The sequence below is a fragment of the Ischnura elegans genome, chromosome 5, assembly GCF_921293095.1.
Source record: "Ischnura elegans chromosome 5, ioIscEleg1.1, whole genome shotgun sequence".
Classification (NCBI taxonomy): Eukaryota; Metazoa; Arthropoda; class Insecta; order Odonata; family Coenagrionidae; genus Ischnura; species Ischnura elegans.
Window position 1 is genome coordinate 67,875,552 of NC_060250.1, and position 20,105 is coordinate 67,895,656.

Consider the following 20,105-nt stretch of genomic DNA (forward strand, 5'->3'; position numbering starts at 1 on the left):
ACCGTTAAATACTAATAATTTAAAGGCATTACTTTGGAACTTCAATCAGTAACTTCTGAGCTTTTTTAAAGAATTTCCATTCCATCACGTTACGCTTAGGGAAGCTAAATAGACTTTTTCCATGCATCAATGAGCTCGACCGAAATAACTGCAATTCGCTACCAAGAGACATCTATGCTTCTCTGAAATGCTGACTCGTCAATGGAGGGCACCTCAAATGCGATCTCCTATTGATTTTTGCCACTGGCGTGCGATGGAAGTAAGGGAGACAGCTGAGACACTTCGGTCAGGAAGTTGGTAATTGAAGCCCACGCGGAGGTGCTCTCAGCAAAGGAGTAGGTACGCTGAAATCATTGCTAGAGTGCACGAGAAATAGAACTCATCAACTCATTAGAGTGGTCTGAAAGATGAAGTGGTCAATTTTCTTAGGATAATTCGTGCCTAATGGGTGAGCTAAAATAACAGTTTCCTCTGCAGTCCAAGTTTTCCATTCGTACCTAGATAGCATTCCCGGAATAAGTGAAACTTGGGAGAAGTTCATGCCTTCATTGAACATGATCACACTTATTTTCATGTTAGTGAAGCTGTAAAATATTCAATTTTCAAGACCCTGTACTGTGCCTCTTCCAGGCACACGTCCCTCACTGATTTAATGACAACAACTCATTAGGTCGTCATGATATAATAAGGCCACTGAAGCATATCCAATAACTTAATAACTCTCAGAATTATTCACAAGCACAGGGACTAAAATCAATCCGACTGGCCTGTCTGAAACTCCTAGATCCCAAGTGTAAAGTGTTTAAGCCGACGAGAAATCCTAGCCAGTCGATAATACCGATTGGCTACAGAATCTACGTCAACGAAAAGATCATTACGACAACTGATGCATATTAATAATCATAAGTATAAATCCATCATCATCACTGGTTACCTATCCCCTAATTTCTATCTTTCTAACTTAAAGTCTCAATCCTAAGATTGGTTTGACGCAGCTCTCCTCTAAATTCTCCTATCATCTAATCTTTTCACACTAACTTATTTCTTCTCTTTCATATCCTTCTTTACCTGTTCCAAATATTTCATTCGAGATCTTCCTTTTCTGTTCTTGCCATCTACTCCTCCCTCAACGATTGCCTTCGCCAGGCCATCATGTCACAATATATGCCCTGTAAGGTTGTTTCGTCTTATTTTCAAGGTTTTCATAGTGCTTTTATTCTTCTTAGGACAACCTTAATACTTATACGGTCGATCCATTTGATCCATATAATTCTTCTGTAGCACCACATTTCGAAGGGTTCTATCCTCGATTTCTCCGCTGCTGTGTTTGTCCATACCTCACTTCCGTAGAGATTCATATTCTAAATATAGGTAATTTGTCTAAATTGCTTCCGTAAATAAGTGCAAATTCGATTTTTTTCTACTAATAGAAGGCTTAATAGTGTGCGGTAGCTCAGACAATTGAGGAAAAATACACAATTCTCACTATACATCAAATAAATCAGCAAAAAAAGGCTAAACTTATACCCATCCTAATAAAACCAACTAAATTTAAACACATGAAACTAAAGCTATTACGCCTTGCAATCCACGAGGTCCAGAAAGGAAGGACAAACATCGTCACAACTGCGACGCAAATATTCACGTTGGCGTTTTTCTACGACAAACATGCGGCAATAAGAGTCATTGCGTAGGACGGTGAATTGGGAGACGGATCCTTTTTTTTCGTCCCCATCAACCATTCGCGGAATATTCTGCCGTTTTACATTGAAATTTCCCGTGCAAAAATAATACATAAAACTCTTTTGGCATTACGACTGCTCTGAAAAAAAGAAAAAAGATACTTGAATAAAGTGCATTACGGACCGCTCAAAACTGCGGTACGAGGAAATTTTTCTTGCATAGCTTTCAAAATATCTATCCCAAAAAAATCCTTAGGCGAAACAGGTGCGCTTTAGGATTGCATTTGAGCCTTCAACCACCATTACCTCTTCCATAAAAAATATAGCATTTCGCAAGTTTAAATGACAGGAATATATATAAAAGTTATTACTTAAATATCACCATAAGGGAGAAGATTTTGAGGCTCCACTGGAAAAGAAGTGTAAAGAATAATAATAATAAAGATAATGTGTAGGTATTTTTTAAAGCCAAACATATGTGAAATTTCACATTTCGCATTCTAGAGAGGAACGGCCGAAATGCAATTTTATATCGGTGGTTGCAATTGCATGGGAAACAGAGATGATCAAAATCATGGATTCAAACGCATTCAATTTAAGATAAATTGTCTGGAAAAACTGATATCATGTTGGATGGTAAAATTATTTCATGCATTGTAAAAATAAGCCGAAATTTAAAAAAATCTGAATCAGAGCAATCGGCTGATTTATACCCAAACGACACATCAAATTTAATAGTTTCAGCTTAAATTTTCCTATTATACGTTACTTTAATTTGTTGTATTTTTTAATAAACAATTGAAAATTATAATTCATTTTTTGTAGCAGTAGTCCATTCTGGTATCAACTTAAAATACCATAATGAATTTAGGGCACGTGAAATATTTACGCAGTCAACCATGTCTTCGTGGCTTTTGAATAGAAACGACAACATAATGGTCGTTACTGTGACTCCATTCAATCAGTTACTAATGCAGCCGACAAAGAGTTACGACGAGTGATTATGATCAGTCACCCCAAATGCGGTAAACAAGGAGTATTTCTGAGTAATAATTCGAAGCCTGCTGCGTGAACGTCGATGAAATATACATGAATTGCAATACGAAAAATTTACCCTGGGCCGGGAATCGAACCACGGACCTTTAGCTTTCCGAGCCACTGCGCAGACCGTAAAGGCCGTTTTACACGGTACACGGAATTGCGCAATCTGACGTACGTGCGAAGGCGCAATCAAAATTGCGTCGGGTAAAGCGGCGAATTGCTAGAACACATGCGAGAATGCGTGGATGCGAGACGGCAAAATAGCCCCTGTTCTAATTTCGTTCATTCCACGCCATTTTAGAAATTAATGCAGCTCTAACCTGCGCAATTCCGTGCCCCGTGTAAAACGGCCTTAACTCTATCCAGACTCCTGAATTACCGTGGAGTATTCCTCTCATACCCTTTAGTCACACGTTAAGGACTACCTCTGAGAACCAATGCTATACCAGCATTTTTTACCGACAAATTACAGCTTCGGGTTCCCACTGAATTCCCAGAGAACCACGCGGCGCAAAAGCCTCGAAGCCGCCTTATCGAACACGAATCCAATAAAAATGGTATTCATGGAAAGAAAAAGAGGGGAAGGCTCCCTCGTGGTGCGCCGCAAAGGGGTTGTGAACTCTTCGTTAAATCTCGTCCCTTTTCCATCTCCCCCACCTTTCCACTTCTTCCAGCAGAATCCTCCCCTACCCGCATTTGTCTTGGAAGGAACCGAAAAAATAATGATGGAAACTCGTCCTACACGGAGATAAGAAGACGTATATATAAAAAAAATTAAGAAGACCCTTCCGGTCAGGATATCTTTTGATTGGTTCCAGTGACACTGCCCCATTAAAAAGCCTCACCGTCTTGCGCCCCCCGCTGTTCCCTCCGCGCGACTCTCTTAAACTTTTCCCCATAAATCCTCAAAGTCTCCCTCAAAACATCCATTACGGCCCACTTGGCTTGTTCCGCCCATTCAAGGCTCACTTATTCCCGCGATATTCTCCGTCCCCAAACATCTCGGGACGAAACCATGCTGGGGTTGGCAGTTCGGTAGTGCAGGCTACTCTGCTGAGAAATCGTTCTGCTCAATCGGTTGCTTCTACCGGTATCATTATTTATTACTAGCTAGGACCCGTCGTTGCTCGGGAAGGATAGTACCCGGAGAAGTAGGAAACTTTGAATACATGGTCACATGGCTGGATTTTTAGGTAAAGAAACAAAGCAGATATTTTTATAGTATACACATGTAACAGCAAGCATGGGAAAAACGATTTCCGTATAACGTGCATGGTTTCAGTATATATCCTGCATCACAACAGTGATCATCACATGTGTCCGAAGGTGCACAGACCATGTCGTGTGAACTCATACCCCACCAAAAATGCTTACACCAAGAGGAGTAATAATTAAGTGCAGAATCCTTTGAGTTATGCTTTCCCTTTGAGCGTGTAAAGAGTAAGCCTGTAACTACCCGGGAGAATGTCCTACCACGTGTAACAACGAAGATTTTTTGCAATTCGAAATTAATTATTTCCTCTCTTCAATTTGTTAAACCAAATTATGAAAAATGCTACAATTATAAGTTAATTAATAAAAAAATATTTTCCGAAAATTATGAGTGGATTTAGAATAATACATATTGTTTCCAGCCTCCACGTATGGAATGTGTGCTTATAATTTATATAACTGTGATAGACATGATGAAAGAGATTGATCAAGAATAATTCGGAAAGAGCGAATTCGCAAAATGGGTTCTCGAGTTTTAAAAAATTGCATATCTTCACGTAGGAATTGGGAAAAATTCCATCGATAAATAACTCGTTTAAACGGCTTATTATCCAAATTAAAAGGAAAAAATACAAGGTAATTCCTCAATTGAAGTCAGTTCTCGGAGAATAGTCTCCGTAAGCGGCTACCGCCACAATTCAGTGGCTCAATTAACCAGAATATACTGTACTATTGATGGCCTGTTATACTAAAAACAATCCTTGATTTCAAATTCATAAGGACTTATAAGAATCTAGATTGACTGAGGTTAGGACATATTTCAAACTGAGAAAATATTGAATGATTCACTATATTTTCAGCTATTTTTGTTACTAAAAACCTCCAATCATTATGTGATGCCTGATAAATGTCATTAGTAAATCTCGGATGACATTAATTAATAATACTACCAACTGATTTCAATCCGCTCCTTGAAGGCAATATTCTAGGATCGCGAAACGAACCGCGCACTTTTTTATGCGGTAAGGACTATTTGAAGGGCTAAATACGAATTTAAGGTTAAAAAGTATTTGAGACTAATACGTTCTTCTACTGAGTGGACAAATACGAAAATATAAGGATAACTTTTACAATTCGTGTTCCTTTTCAGATTCACGTTTTTCCATTGATTGAATGAAAAATATGGATGGCAATTCCCCATAAATTTATTCAATAACGTAAGACGTATGATAGTTCACCATCCAATGACACATCCCCCCTTCCTCAACCTACCCATTCCACTCTCCACCCAATCGAACTGCATAAATAAAGCACCTAATTTCAAAAATTTCATAGTGTGCTTGCGAATGAACTGACGGGTCATTACGGTCGAATCGCGTGGTACATTAATAAATTAATTTGTGGAAAATTGTTATCTCTCTAATTCATTAAATCAGCATGTCATTCCATTGCATTTAGCCTGCCTTAGGTACTTTAATTTTTCAATTGCATTTAACGGCATAAAATTAATATTGACCTGTCCGTGTCATAGTTTAAGAAAAGAGATGTACGAAGTTTAGTATAGAGGGCAGTTTTCCTAAAGCATATCAACAGTTTGTCCAGGAGCAGGACTCACTTTTCAAAGTTAAAATAATCCATTTCATCGTTTATTATGTGCGAGGGCCCCCGTATTTCAAGCTCTGATGGGCCATGAACAGAAGACGAAATGATTGGATGTTGCCGCCGATGACTTCCTTTTCCTTTGTCCTGAAGCTCATCGTCCGTTTGAAAACGCTTCCCTCCAAGCCGCATCTTCATTTCAGCGTAAAGATGGAAGTCATACGGCACTACGTTGGCATTGCACGCCGGGTGATCGAAAATGTCCCGCTGAAATTGCTTAAGGAGCGGTTGGGCTGCATAAGCGCTGAGATGATGGGCGTTGTCACGGATCAGAACACTTCCATAAGTCAATATGTCTCCCCTTTTGTTTTGAATGGGAATAAGCGTAATTTTCACACTTTTTCACACTCTAGCCACAGTAAATTAAAAATTCTCTTTTATCGGTATGAAGGTCAAGACATATCAATGCTGAAGCCATTCGGCGAGTTTTCTGGCGGTCGCTCCGCAGTGCACTCTTGGCGGGAGAATAAATTGAAGCAGTGTAGTTAATGGCATTGCTACTGACCTTTAACTAACAACTTACGGTCAGAAATGACTTGAGCGTGTGGTGCGTAGGACGCGCAGTTGCCCTATCCGTGCAGTACCCGCCTGTTGCTTGTTTGGTGTTTTTGCTGAGCGATCGGAGGTTGAAAAAAAATGTCCCTCGTAGTTTCAAAAATATTAAATATGACCCATTGACCCATGGCCCACATCGTTGGCTGAATTGTAAATAAAGGAAACACAAATACAATGTAGAGTTCATTAAGTCTTAACTATCATATTTTTATAAACGCACCAGTGAAATATAATAATTTTACGAGACGCTAGGACTGTCTATTGGATTGGGCCTCGTATTTTTGGAGTACTTACTTACGATCACTTTTTAGAATATTTAAATGACCGCCCGAGAGTGGAAGATCCCTGGCCATTCATCAAGCAATCAAGAGAAAAAAAAACTTCTTTAAAACTTTGATGTCGACTTTAATATACACCAGAAATGAGAATTTTTTAATGATCCATCCTCAACATGCAAGTATAATTGTAATTACTTATTTACATAAAAAACGCCTATATTTCAAACTGGTAAGATCATTTCTCATTCCTTAAACGGAAAACTAATTCCTTTCATAGTTTCATGAGTTTTGACGAATTCACGCGAAGAGACAGACTTAGAAACTCACTTTAAAGGCCCAATTTCACTGTCCAGTGTTTTTCGTAGTGTACTTTTACAGTGCTTTACAAAACATACCTCCTGTGCTTGCAGCCACGGTCGAGAGTAACCGCTTCGCAATAATTCATTCATGAATATTTCACATGGTAAAATAGCATTAATAATTTCTCCATTTACACATTTGAATTCAACTGGTCATTCTGGTCATGTTATATCACAACACAACCAAATAATAAAATGATTTCATGAAATATCCCTTTTTCCCGGAAGAATGGTTACGTTCCTTACGTTCCTTTTGCTAAATGAACTGCACATTTTACCAAAAGTATTGAAATAAGGGCCATGATTTTTCGGTTACGAATATTGGTCCGAGTAATTCTGTTTTCTTGCGACAAATATCGATAAATTACTCTGCCACAAACATTTCAAATAACCATTCAGAATATCTGGAAATCTTTACACAATAATCATGCGACAATCACATTTTCGGTCATCTGGACAAAGTGAAAATCTCTGTCAACTAAACCGGAAGTGTACAAAAGCGCTACAATCTTCGCTTCAGCAGTGATTTGAACGGGCAGCACAACGCAAAAAAAAGCACAACGGGAAAACATAATCCCCTAAAATTTGATCGTTCAATTCGTAGTGGTGTAATAATGGGTCTCAACCTATTAAAAATGAACGACATGGTCGAAAATCTGGGACTAGAATAACAAGTTAGCTAAGATAACTGAATCACAGACATCACAGTCGCAATACTTGTTTCTTTGAAACAAATAAATGAGGAGCTGGGAAACTTAAATGCCTTCCTATCATTTTATCTGACTTTATGATTGTTTCCTAATACGTACCATTAATGGCATTAAATTAACAAATATATTAAAAGCACAAGGTCCAATCAGCTCGAAATTCAAGTTGAGTATCCTCGTTCCTTTTAAATTCTCAGCCTGGCACACAAAATATATAAATTGGTCCATTAGGGCATCATTCCATCAACCCAATTCCTCGAAAGGGTGGGAAACCAAACGCTGTTTCGGCAATGGAAAAGCATACAATTAAGAGAAAGAAGCTTTAGTGAAAACGGCCATTCCGTGACCCATGCGAGACTTGGATGAGTAAGCATGTTCTCTCGATTAACCTCAGTGCAACCTATGCGATGAATTGCTATACCGAGAACAACGCATGGGATTAAACTACGCTTTCCACGGATGGTGGCGCGAAATGGGAGCCAAGCGGACCTCATTTGCCCTCGCCACAACAGAGAGGACTTGGGGGAGGAGTCACACTCGCCTTGCTCGTTGCTCTTCGTGATCCCACCCTTCGAGGTCAATTTCTATTTATTTCCAGCTATTCCTCTTTCCCATCGCGGTTTTGGCTAGCCACATAGCGCGAGAGAGTAAATCTTTAGGTGAATTTCTTCGCAGAATTAATAAGCTACAGGGTGCTTAGTATCGTTTCTGATTTTATTTACTCATAGCGAAGTGTAAATCTGCTTTTAAATACACAATGCCACCACTAATTAGCCAAAATACTGGCAAATTACTGACGAACATGCTACCTTTAAATAAAATAATTCAACCAGAGTCCCCCGCAACAGTGGATTGTTTAAGTTGAACACGCAACAGCACTTACTTAATCATTTTCTTATAATTTTTGTTTATCTTTAACGCTAAAAATAGTGCATGAAAGGCCATAACAGTAAGAGAAATTCACAAGCAAGAACGTAGGACGATCTCAAATACCCATACCCTGGGTACGCAAAACCAACCCAGGTGGGACTCGAACCCACGTCCTTCGGTTTGACAGGACTTTAACCCGCCACTACCGGCTATATTGACGCGATTTAAAAAACATACATCTAATCAATACAGACCCAAGCAAATGACATCATTTCATAAATGGCACTAGGTAAAATACTAGTAAAAAATAATTTTTTAATGTTCTTAGAATACACTTAGAAAATTAATGTTTCAAAACTTTGAAATAGCCTATGGCCAGTAAGAACAACGATGAACCGAAGGTGTGACTTAGCCAAAAATGACGACCATCAAAGAAAAAATAACAGGCAAGGGCATAGGAAAACTTTTACGCATTTTTTTCGTCACCATCATCACTGGTTTACAATTCTAAGATTGGATTGACGAAGCCCTACACTCAATTCTCATAACACATAATCTTTTCACCCCAGAGTACTTCTTCTCTTTCACATACTTCTTAACCTGTTCCATATATTTCATTCGACGTCTTCCTTTTCCGTTCTTGCCATCTACTTGTCCTCGACGATAGTCTCAGGCTATTAGGATTTTTTTCATACAATTGATTTTTTTTATTTTCTACGAACAGTATTCTGGTGCGTGGCATAACCGAAAAAGATGCACACTGGGCTGAATTGTGAAACGAATGGGCACCGGATGGAATGCATCATGACGGCTATGACTCGAGTTATTACAACCTCTCGGAGAATAAGTATTGGAGAGGCAAAAAGAGCGAAGGCGAGATATAGAAATAGAATGCAAGAAGAACAACAACACACACAGCTTCCTCCGCAGCACCATAAATCGTCCGGCCACGTTTTCGTCGGGGAGAGGTGTTATTCTTCTTTTACGAGGCGGCACCCATTAAGGATCGGCGACCACCGGGCGAAAAACCAGGGCGTGAGTCCTCTTAATTCCGCGGAAAACTTCGGACTATTTACACGTTAAATTTACGGCCTATACCATTATTATTTTTTCTACGAAGGAAACGGGGTAGTTAAGAGACCCGTAAAACGCATTGGGCACGTCTGCACTTTGACCGATCTGGCGTTGTGAGAAAAACACTTCCCAGCCCTCTGACCCGCGTCGTGTACACCATCAACTTGATGGCAGAAGTATCATTTAGATTGTATTCTTATTGGAACGTCGAGAGAATCCGGTGATGTAAGACGTTGATTTGTATCATTTGAGAGACAGTGAAAGAGAAGTGTTTCTATGAAATAGTTTATTGATGACATAGCGTAAAAGGATTGCATAGCATAAAATCATTGTATGCAAGCATAAAAGAGGAGTGGAGCTAACAGATACTAAAAATAATTGTTTTGTTGATAGTCCTTCGTTCATTCTCACAGCGCCAAAAGGGCAAACATGCATGAATAAGAATTGAAAGACCGGGAAAGAAAGGGATAGGAATATATAATAGATAAAGGACGAGGACAACGGTGGAGTAATAGATGGAAACATCTAGAAATCAGACTTAGTGGGACTCGAACCCAGAACCTTCCGATATACATCAGATGCGCTATCAGTTGCCTTACCACGACGCAAAATGTCCCAAACACAGAACCCTTCTCTTATCCTCATATTGTAAATATATTAATTAATATAAACTCTCCTCCTTCACTACCTCCTTCATGATACAACCCTACGTCGTACAAATCCGGATTCACTCGACGTTACAATGAAAATATAAACTAAATAACAGTTTTTTAGTAAAATGTATCAAACGAGAGATCAACGAAAGCGATTTCGAGCGTGTATCATCGTTACTTACCGTCATTTTTTCGTAAACACAACAGAATAAAGCCATTTGATCGATGCTAGATACGAAAATGGGTCTCGTTCAAAACACAGAGAACTTTTGGTTAGTAATACCACATCACGAAAAAAAACTCTTTACCGATATTTTGATCAGCGTGTAATAGATAACAACAATAATTTTTTGATTCTTTTGGGGAAAAAATTATATTTGCAGAAGGGAGCACATTTATTTCCAGCAAAAACTTAGTAACAGTAGGTTTTGAGTTAAAAAGTTTTACTATTACTGGAAAAGTATTTTGAACTTGGAAAATCGCCTCTGATTTAGAAGTAAATATCCAGAAAACAAGTGACAGAGATCCGTTCCCCACGCACGGTGCAGAATTCTAGAGGAACATAAACATACTAGAATGATGAAGGATCTGGTACTTTCCCGGCGAATCTTGTTGATGAAGTCTTCTCGGGAAATCAGCCGGGTTAAGATTGACATTGCTGCCGATGTCAATCTTGACCCGGCTGATTTCCCGAGAAGACCTCATACTAGAATGGTTAAATTAAACGTGACTGAAACACTCTACAAAGATTGGAATCCCGAAGAATTGTAGATTGTGTTTTCAATCTTGAGATTTATAGCTTCGAGGGACAAATTCACTCCTTATTCTTTCGGTATCATATGAAGGGTTACAGATTCATGGAGTGAATCCAGACAAAAGTGTGAGAAAAACAAATTCACCTTATACTACTACCATTTCTATACCTTAATCTTCTATATTATTTCTACTGTATAGATACCTTTTTCTCAACTTATACGCAACCAAACTCTACAAATGAGGTACCAAAATGCACAGAATTTATCAGAGAACATACGACGGCATATCTTACTTCCTAAATATTGCTATTGTTTCCTAAAATTGGTTTTTAAATAATTTTTTAAAAACACAAAAAAACGGTAAATATTCCTGACGTTAACGGCGCACAAACTGATACACTTTTGTTCATTTGCAACAATATCTCACATTCTTTAAACTTTTATCAAAATGCGGCTGATTCCACGTTCAAGTCTCCTGTTGATACGTAAGTTTGAGTCATCATGTGAATTTAATAGAGGGTAGTGTAATTACTTCCAATGTCGTGTTTAAAGAAGTCCTCTGACCTCAATTTGTACATGAGCATTATAGTTAAATTTGTACATAAGACCCTGCCTTTTTTTCTACATTTTAAAATTAGAAACGCGCCTATCCCTCTGTGGATCTGCATTGAAAAGAGCGGAGGAAGCCCGCTGGGAGCGGGCGCAGCACGCTCGTTACAATATTAATCCAAATAGATATTTTTTAGCACATAATAGATTGAACGTACAGATATTGTTAAAAAAATCAATTTCAAGGAGAAGATAAAAAAAATAAATTCGCTGACTAGGCCATGACTTCATGGAAATGACATTGCATGGTGAAAGTTTGAAATGACATTTGCAATTAAAAGGTTTAAGTTTATGTGGGTTTACAATTTTGTTACGTTTCATTATATTAAGAGAAAAATGAGTATGCACAAACTACGTTTTCATTTATATCCAATAGACAAAAAAGAAGGCATATTTTTTCCTACCGATGTTGGGGCATGTATTGGATATGAATTATAAAATATAATTGATACATCAAAAATCTAGTCTTGTAAAAATTCAATAAAACTACACAACTGAGAAAAAGCGTCATGATTCAGCGAGTCGTAATTTTATCCAACTCCGGCGGTAAAAAAAAAGTAAGGGATCCTGATGAAATATAAACAGCTCTACAACGTGATCCAGGAAACTTCGACCATCACCGTGTATCCCGTTTAAAAAAAAAAAGAGATAAAATGTCTCCGCCAGTTTGGATTGAGCAAATGTTTATCCCAACAATGGATGTCGGATAGTAGCATTCGGCCCTGGCGCACGCCCTGGTCAAATCCCCATATACAACGCGGTAATGGAGACTTAGACAACGCATCCGTTTTTATCTTATCGCCCGCGCCTGGGCAAACAGATGTTATTCCGTCGATAACAGTCCATTCTCTCAGCGCTGAATGGAGACGTAAAACAAAACATCCCATCTTTCAAGCCTTCGAACTTCGGGGGGGCTTTGGGGAAGGCTAAAAGCGATTCCACGATTTTCACGCGTCGTGAGCACAGCTGAACTTTTGAGAGCAAACGAAATTTCGTGAACGAACCAAAATTCGTGAAATGAAATGCCGAAGATATTGAAAAAGGGGAGACAGGTGAAAAGTTTATAGATGATCTCCCAGTGCAATATCGATGTAATCCTATAACCCGCACTAGAATTTCCCATGAGACTTTGAACAATTAATAGTATAAAATTGTTTTATTACTCCAACAAAAGAAAAAGGATGATGTACAACTTGATTACATACATTATGGAGTAACTTTAGAAAGCCATTGAGAAGTTCACGGTAATCATCATTTAAAGAAGCCATGAGCAAATAGAAGATATTTAGACACAGGATTTGAATTTACAGCACAAAAATACATTATATTTCATTGCATCAAAGGAATATATCCTTATTAGTATGTCGTGTAAACAGCCTTCAACTATGAAAGATATATAGTCTAAAAATATACAGTCGAGGTAGTTGACGCGAAAGTGTATATTTACCTCTTTCTCGGTGCAAGCACAGTTTTTCTCCCTGAATACGAAAAAAACTACGTATGGAAATAATAAAAAAAACTATATAGCATTATTGCTCATGTTTTTCAAAGGCATTTCACTTCAAATTCCGACAACCTCACTATTCGTCTCAAATGCCAATATTACTATAACGTCACCAGAATAAGTGAGAGGAATTGAGCGGAGCAGATACTCAATCAGTAGTATGCACACTAATTATTCATTATGGAATAAAAGGATTACCAAAACTATTAGTTAATGATGGTTTCTTGGAATTTTGAAAAATAGCATCATTCTTGAGGGATTCTGGAGCTTTTCTTAATTACAAGTTCGATGTTACCTACCGGATAACGCTACTTACTTCCACTCAATTCCCTCTTACAAGGAAAAAACTCTCCATTCCAAATAGCTTACTGTTACTTGTTCGTTCCTTAAACCTAATCCCCACCGCCACGCTGGTGGAGGTTGATAGTCCTCTACCATTAACGACGTTTCAGAAATATTAACAAGATTTGTGAGACACGGACCTCACTTAAAAATACCTCCTTACACGATGTGCGCATCTTTACAACCAACTGTATGAACGCTGGTGACATTGTCTAAATGAGTAAACTGGAAAAAAATGTTCCAATGTCATCCTGACAAGTTAATAATTTTGTACTCCTTCGTTTGTACAAAACGTTTCACAGCGTTGAAGCCTTGACAAGAGAATGCCACACGGCAAATAATGTCATCAATCGGCCGGTTTAGGCGAACAATAACGACACCTCCACATTTTATACTCGTCATTCCAGATTTGAAAGCACGCAGCCACTTTCAGCAGGAGAGGATAAAAGATTCGCTCAGCACTGAGGCAATTACTGAGAAAATTTGGTGGAACGAACTAGTCGGTAGAAATATTTAATCCTTAGAACCTGATTGCAGAGAAATTAAAAGGATTCTCCTGCCCCGGGAGCGAACTCCGCTCGTAATCTCAGCTTAACGATGACTCATATTCCAGAATTCGTCTCAGAACCGTAGAATGCACTTAGAGATCTCCCGAGCGAGGCCGACCAACACTAGTTGCATCTGGGAGCTTCCCTGATCCGCTCGCCGCCAGACCCAGGGGGTCCTCTCCCCTTCGCATGCGACAAAACTTTCTGGCCTGCTCTGATGCACGAAAACTTTTCCCCTTGCGTAATCAATAGTGTACTTCCTGCTCCAGAGAGTGATGCAAAAGTGACTCATTTTCGCCTGTTAAATTAACAACTTCAAAGACCCGGCAAAGCATTCCGCGTTTCCCTACGTTCGAAGACTTCTTACGTAACTCTGAACTTGGGCAATGGATATGAAATTATCCGGTACTTGTGAGAATTTTAATGAGCATAAGAGTCAACGTACAGGGTCATAAGGATGAGCCATAAGCATACTCTCGCCATAAGTTCACTCCAGACTCACCTGCTGACGCAATCAACGTACTGATAAAGGATCGGCAATATGCTCTCAAAGGAATAGTGAATCCCAATATAGATTTTTGACGACACAATACCTATTGCGATCAAAAAAGGATACTGAAATCCATCTTGTTATCACTACACCCATCTCAGTCTGATCACACGTAACCTGATTAACACTATGCGACGGAACAAACAGTTAGGGCCACCATAGAAGGCCAATCAGCTATCAGAATGAAGTCAAGTGTGGTAAATTTATTTTCTTACCATGTAAAAAAGAATTTATGACAAGTTTAATTTTATTTCATTGCTTTTACTTTAATCTTTATTTCATATATTTTACATTAATATTGTAACATTAATTATTTTTTGCACACGAACTGAAACATATTTCTACGAGCTCTATCAAAGAATATGCTGTAACTAGATAATACGTAAGACCTAACTGAAGTCCTAAGAAATTTGTGAAAAAAAAGTTCCTCAAGGCATTCATTACGATCGACTATTTAAGGTTGTTTTTATACTGTCTTTGGTTCCACTGCACTTCTTTTGAATTTGTGAGCACATATTGGATATTTTCCAAGGGGCGGTGAAGTATTTTCCGTGAGCAGCATTTTTCCCCTCTTCTGGGAGTTTGGCCTCTCTAAATATGCCTCACTGACAGCCAAGCAACCAACGCTTAGCTGACCGCATCGAGTTACGTCGGTTTATAAGCGAAATGGAAGCAGTTGTGATAGCATTACTGCCATATTGATTGAACAGCAGCACCCTCACCCCTATTGATTTAAAAATTGGCAGCATAATTTCATCATTACTCGACATTAGCTCAGCTAAACCCACTTTTAGTGCAGCCGCACTTCTTCCATAACTAACCTTTCTCTAATTTTACCACCCATATTAACTCATATCCATGTGATAAAAACTGTTAGCTAATGACAGGAAAAAATGCTGCTTGAAAAAATTCGGTAAACACTTCACCGTCCATTGAAATTGGTTCGTGATATCCAATATGAGCTCCCCAATACAAAGGAAGCGCAATGGAAACAAAGACACCATTTCAGAATCTACACTTAAGCATGCTTGAAATGTTCCGAATAACCGGGCGAGGAAGCAGTCAGATGGAGTAGCGTATAATGGAAGCGTTCGTACATTCCCTAAAAAAATTATGAATGCAGAAGCGGAAAATAGCTTTGATTCCACATCAGTGATTGATGATCCGCTTGACAGTCGCGTTAGCCAGTTTGCTCACGTGTTGACCCAGAATTTTGCCTGCGGCAAGGACATAAAACACGCCTTGGTAGTAATAACAAATGTTTGATGAGTCGATGAAAATATTCGGTATACGCATGAGAGCTTCTCACGGGCGCATCACTTCCGCTCGCTCTGTTGTTTTTCATGACTGATGACTTGTTTGAAAATTAATTTATCATATTGAAATTTTCAGGATATGGAGAGTAAAAACTTATCAACATCGCCATGTCTCCAAGATATTAAAATTTTACCACAGTATTTAAACCTTTGAAGTGCTCCTAAACTCTCTTTTAATGTAATCTCACTTCTTCTACACGTAGTTAACCTTACTCTTACTTTGCAACCCACACTAACGCATATTCACGTGATAAAAACTGTTTGCTAAGAATGGTAAAAATGGTGCTCAGGGAAAACACTTCACCGTCTACTGGAATGGGTTAATAATATCCAATATGTGAATTAGAAATTTTTCAATGAGCGGTACAGATTAATGCTGACATGGGTTTACCCTTCATTCCCCAAAAATTTCGAGATGATCGCGATAATTTTATACTAGTAATACGTCACAGAAAAGACGAAATATGAGCCGGGTGATGCGTCTCCTTACGAAGATTCATCGGTCTTCCTCGGCCGGTCTTTCTTCCAGGCATTTATTTGTTTGAATTATCTGTTATCATATTGAAATCATCAGGAAATTATGAATGAACCTTTTTCAAAATTTGCCTATATCATACATTTGAAAATTTTACCTCACTACTGACTCAGATGTAAGTTTATTGTACCTGACATACAGGTGAATGTTGACAAAAGTCTACGACATGAACCCTGAAATTTTCAAGATGATAACCTGAAATAATACAAGTTACACGGCGGGAAAAAAGAACAAATACGAACGGTTGAGAGGCAGCGATTCGTCCCCATAAAAAGACACATCTATATCTACGAGGTACCGTACAAGCCACCACGAGAGTGTGAGGCACTGGGTGATTCTGCACCAGGCATACAGTACTCATTCAGGCCTTAATTAGAAACGCGCTCGCTTGCCGAAGACAGGCCAAGCATTCAGGGTAACAGCATGCAGTCGGACTAGAAAATAGGAGACTGGTAAGGAAACGAACATGAAATGGAAAAAATGCATCAAAAATACATTTCTATGATTCCCGAAACAACTGCAGGTCAAACGGTTGGTACTCATAACGTACGGATGATAACGCGTCTTACGGTACGCAACGTCACCTCATGACATCGAAGGGGCGCTCGAATGTTATGGCGCTCTTTCTTTTGTTTTAGGACATGCTGAATGGACAAAGCACATTGAGTTGGCTCGATTACCCAACTAAGCTAGAAGTTATGGTTTTCTCTATGATAGAGGCGCGATGCTATGATGCGCAGTGCACCTTTTGAGGTAAAACATTGATGTCTCTACTACACTCACTCCCAGTTTTTGAAACCACAGAAGATATATGGAATAGGATTAATGTGTTACGGCGCAATGGCTCACCACAATAGCTAGAGAAGCAAACTCAAAAGAAGCTTTCAGCTATCTCGAATTGCATCCAACTTAATCTGCAAACAAGTAAGAGGAACCGAGAGATTAAACCACAGCAACAGTTAAACGGTGTACCCAAGGCGCTTTTGAGTGCGTCGAATCAGACCAGGTGAAGTCCTAATGACTCAAACAGCAATCCCAATACCATTTCTTTAATTAAATCAAGACCCGCAAAGGAATACGACTGATGACCATATCATTCAAAATACGGTAGAAATAAGTATGCCAGTTACACAAAACGCGTAATACCTCGATGGTGGTAGAACCATCAGATAAACAAAGCATTTGGACTGAAGAACCATAAAAACCAAGGTTATCGGCTGCATTGGTTCCTTTTCTTTTCACGCAGACTGCTAAAAAATAGAGATAAATATTTCAGCGAAAATAAAAAATAATTGTACCTCCCCTTTCCATAGACAAAGGATATTGTACGAGGTCTCATTACGTCTTTCCTTTCTCAAATTTCAAGTCATGTATACAATAAAAAAGGATACGACACTTCAAATTGAGGTCCAAAAGTGGTTGGTCGGAGAAGATTCTAATAAATATATATAACCGTTTGAAGTGTTTATTTCTGAGAGTGTTTACGTTTTATTGCATCGTAACTATAGCCAGCATGATAGAGACAAAAGATAAAAGACTAAGATAACAAAATACCTCTTTAAAAAAGGACTTCCTGTTCCTAAAGAAACGGCGAAATGGATCAGACGATGAGGATCTAAGACGATGGGATTCCGTGGATTAGTTCCTCGGTGGATCATGGTAAAGATTCGTCAAAATACGGTAATTGCAACCCTAACACAGCTCCTTACAAATTATTGAAAGCTTGCATAATTAGTGTACTTAAATGGCGAAGGTCAACAATTCTTTAGAACGGATTGGACATTGCTCCCCATACACACCTTCTTAATAATCTCGCAAGCCTAGTCTGCGGTCAGGATTCTTCCACGATAAAAAATAAACAACACATGGCAATTTCCCCGATAGTGACGTAGAGTGTCGAAACCATGACATTGAAGAAATTGAAAATAGCATAGAATGTCGAAGCCATGGTCACTAGTGCGTTATACATTAAAGTGTTAAAATTACCATTTGTTGTTCACATTTTGTCATGGATATTATTCTTTTCCACCACGTCAAGCCTGAAAGGAGTTTACACGTTTGGATTCTTATTTCCTTTCCTTCCTTCTTAAGACCTTCCAAAAAAAAAAGAGAATCAAAAGCGTGCGCTCACCTTTTCTCGAATCCGGCCAGCCAATCCGACGCCATTGTCCAACACCACCCGAGGACGCGGTCGCGGACCCGGCGGTGGCGCGGGGCGGCGGCGGCGGCCGAGCCGGGAACGGTCGGCCCAACTCGGGTGCGGCGGTCTTCACCTTCAACACCAACTTATGACCGACGAGAGAGATGGGGCTGAGGCGACGAAGCGTCCGCGGGAAGGGTCGCGCGACGCTCCCGCGAGGCGCTCTGGTTAGCGAAAGACCCACAAGCTGACCGGGAATCCGCGAGTTCGCCTCGCGGTCAAAGACGTCCTCTTGACCGGCGAAGGAGGTGATGGGGGGCTCGAGGTCTCCTTGGTGGATTTCAACGAAGACGAATTGTTCCAAACAAGTTCTCTGGGAGAGACAGAGAGAGAGAGAGGGAGAGAGTTCAGTCGGGGGAGGAAGTAAACAGTGGAGAGTGACGTCGAGGAGTGGACCTCGTGGGGGTTCCACACCACTTCAACCTCCCGCGTCCGATTCGTGCGACAGCGAAAAGCAGACTGGAGTAGGAGGAGGAGTGAGTGGTGTGGGGAGGGAGGGGTGGAGTAGGAGAGAGGGATAGGAGGGGAAGGAAAGAGAGGAGGAAGAGAAGGGTAGAACACGGCAGGGCACGCAGGGGAAGGCTAAAGGGGGATTGTGTTGTAGGGGGGAGAACGAGATTGGCTAAAGGTAACAGTGAGGGAGGAGAGGGGTATCACAGGGGCAGGGAAGGAGTTTTAAGGGCCAGAAGGAGGGTAGGGAAAAGGTAGATGGGTTAGGATATAGAGACTTCTGTGAGGGGAGGTAATCAGGAAATTCGGAAGAGGCTGCGGCTAACACCTGGAATAAATTCATAGGTGAGTTGGTGATTGTCCAAAGGTGTGATATACTTCCAAAATTCTGGACAACGTGACTCACGCTATTCCTTGGCCAATCAAATATTTCCGCGTAGGTGGCGGCGAGCTAGAGTCCTCGACTGCCAAACTTTTTTGGGTTTCACGGGTTCGAATCTTGGTGGGTAGCCTCTATCGAGAACATAGGTGTTTGTGATTATCCATTGTTAATTATTGAATATTCTTCGTCGTAAATGGCGAAACTTGATCTGTTTTCGGGGCAACTGGATGATAAATACATAAACACGAGTTTTTAAACGATAAAGTAACCGCGGGAAATACGAATAAAAGTAATAATGAAGAAAAACGGAAGAATATAGCAGAAATAATGAAAAAAATCCTTGAGTACATTAAAACCTTAACATTAGATACAAATACGGCCATATGAAAAGTAATGTCTCCAATTTTTTTTCATAGTTGCTGAAATTTTTGCCTGTATTTATATTCCTTGCTCAAAAACATTGAGCGTTCAGCTATTTTTCGATGTAGTCGCCCTCGCCTTCGATGACTTTCCATATCCTTGAAGCGAACTGTTGTACTCCCTCCTCGAACCAGCTTCCCGCCGCTTTACAGCTTCTTAAGGCCATTTTACACGGGGCACGGAATTGCGCAGGTTAGAGCTGCATTAATTTCTAAAATGGCGTGGAATTGCGCGAATGCATGAACGAAATTAAAACAGTGGCTGTTTTGCCGTCTCGCATCCACGCATTCTCGCATGTGTTCTAGCAATTCACCGCTTTACACGACGCAATTTTGATTGCGCCTTAGCACGTACGTCAGATTGCGCAATTCCGTGTACCGTGTAAAACGGCCTTTAGGCGTTGT

General features: G+C 39.7%; 1 protein-coding gene across 1 annotated transcript in view; it reads right to left on the reverse strand.

Moving 5' to 3' along the window:
* The window catches only part of LOC124159017 (rap guanine nucleotide exchange factor 4), a 444,712-nt gene extending 425,822 nt beyond the window's left edge, over positions 1-18,890 (reverse strand). Inside the window, exon 1 of the mRNA XM_046534502.1 lies at positions 18,381-18,890. Coding sequence (XP_046390458.1) covers positions 18,381-18,415 — 35 coding nt within the window. The 5' untranslated portion in view covers positions 18,416-18,890. The remainder of the gene's footprint in view (positions 1-18,380) is intronic.
* Positions 18,891-20,105: the final 1,215 nt, after the last annotated feature.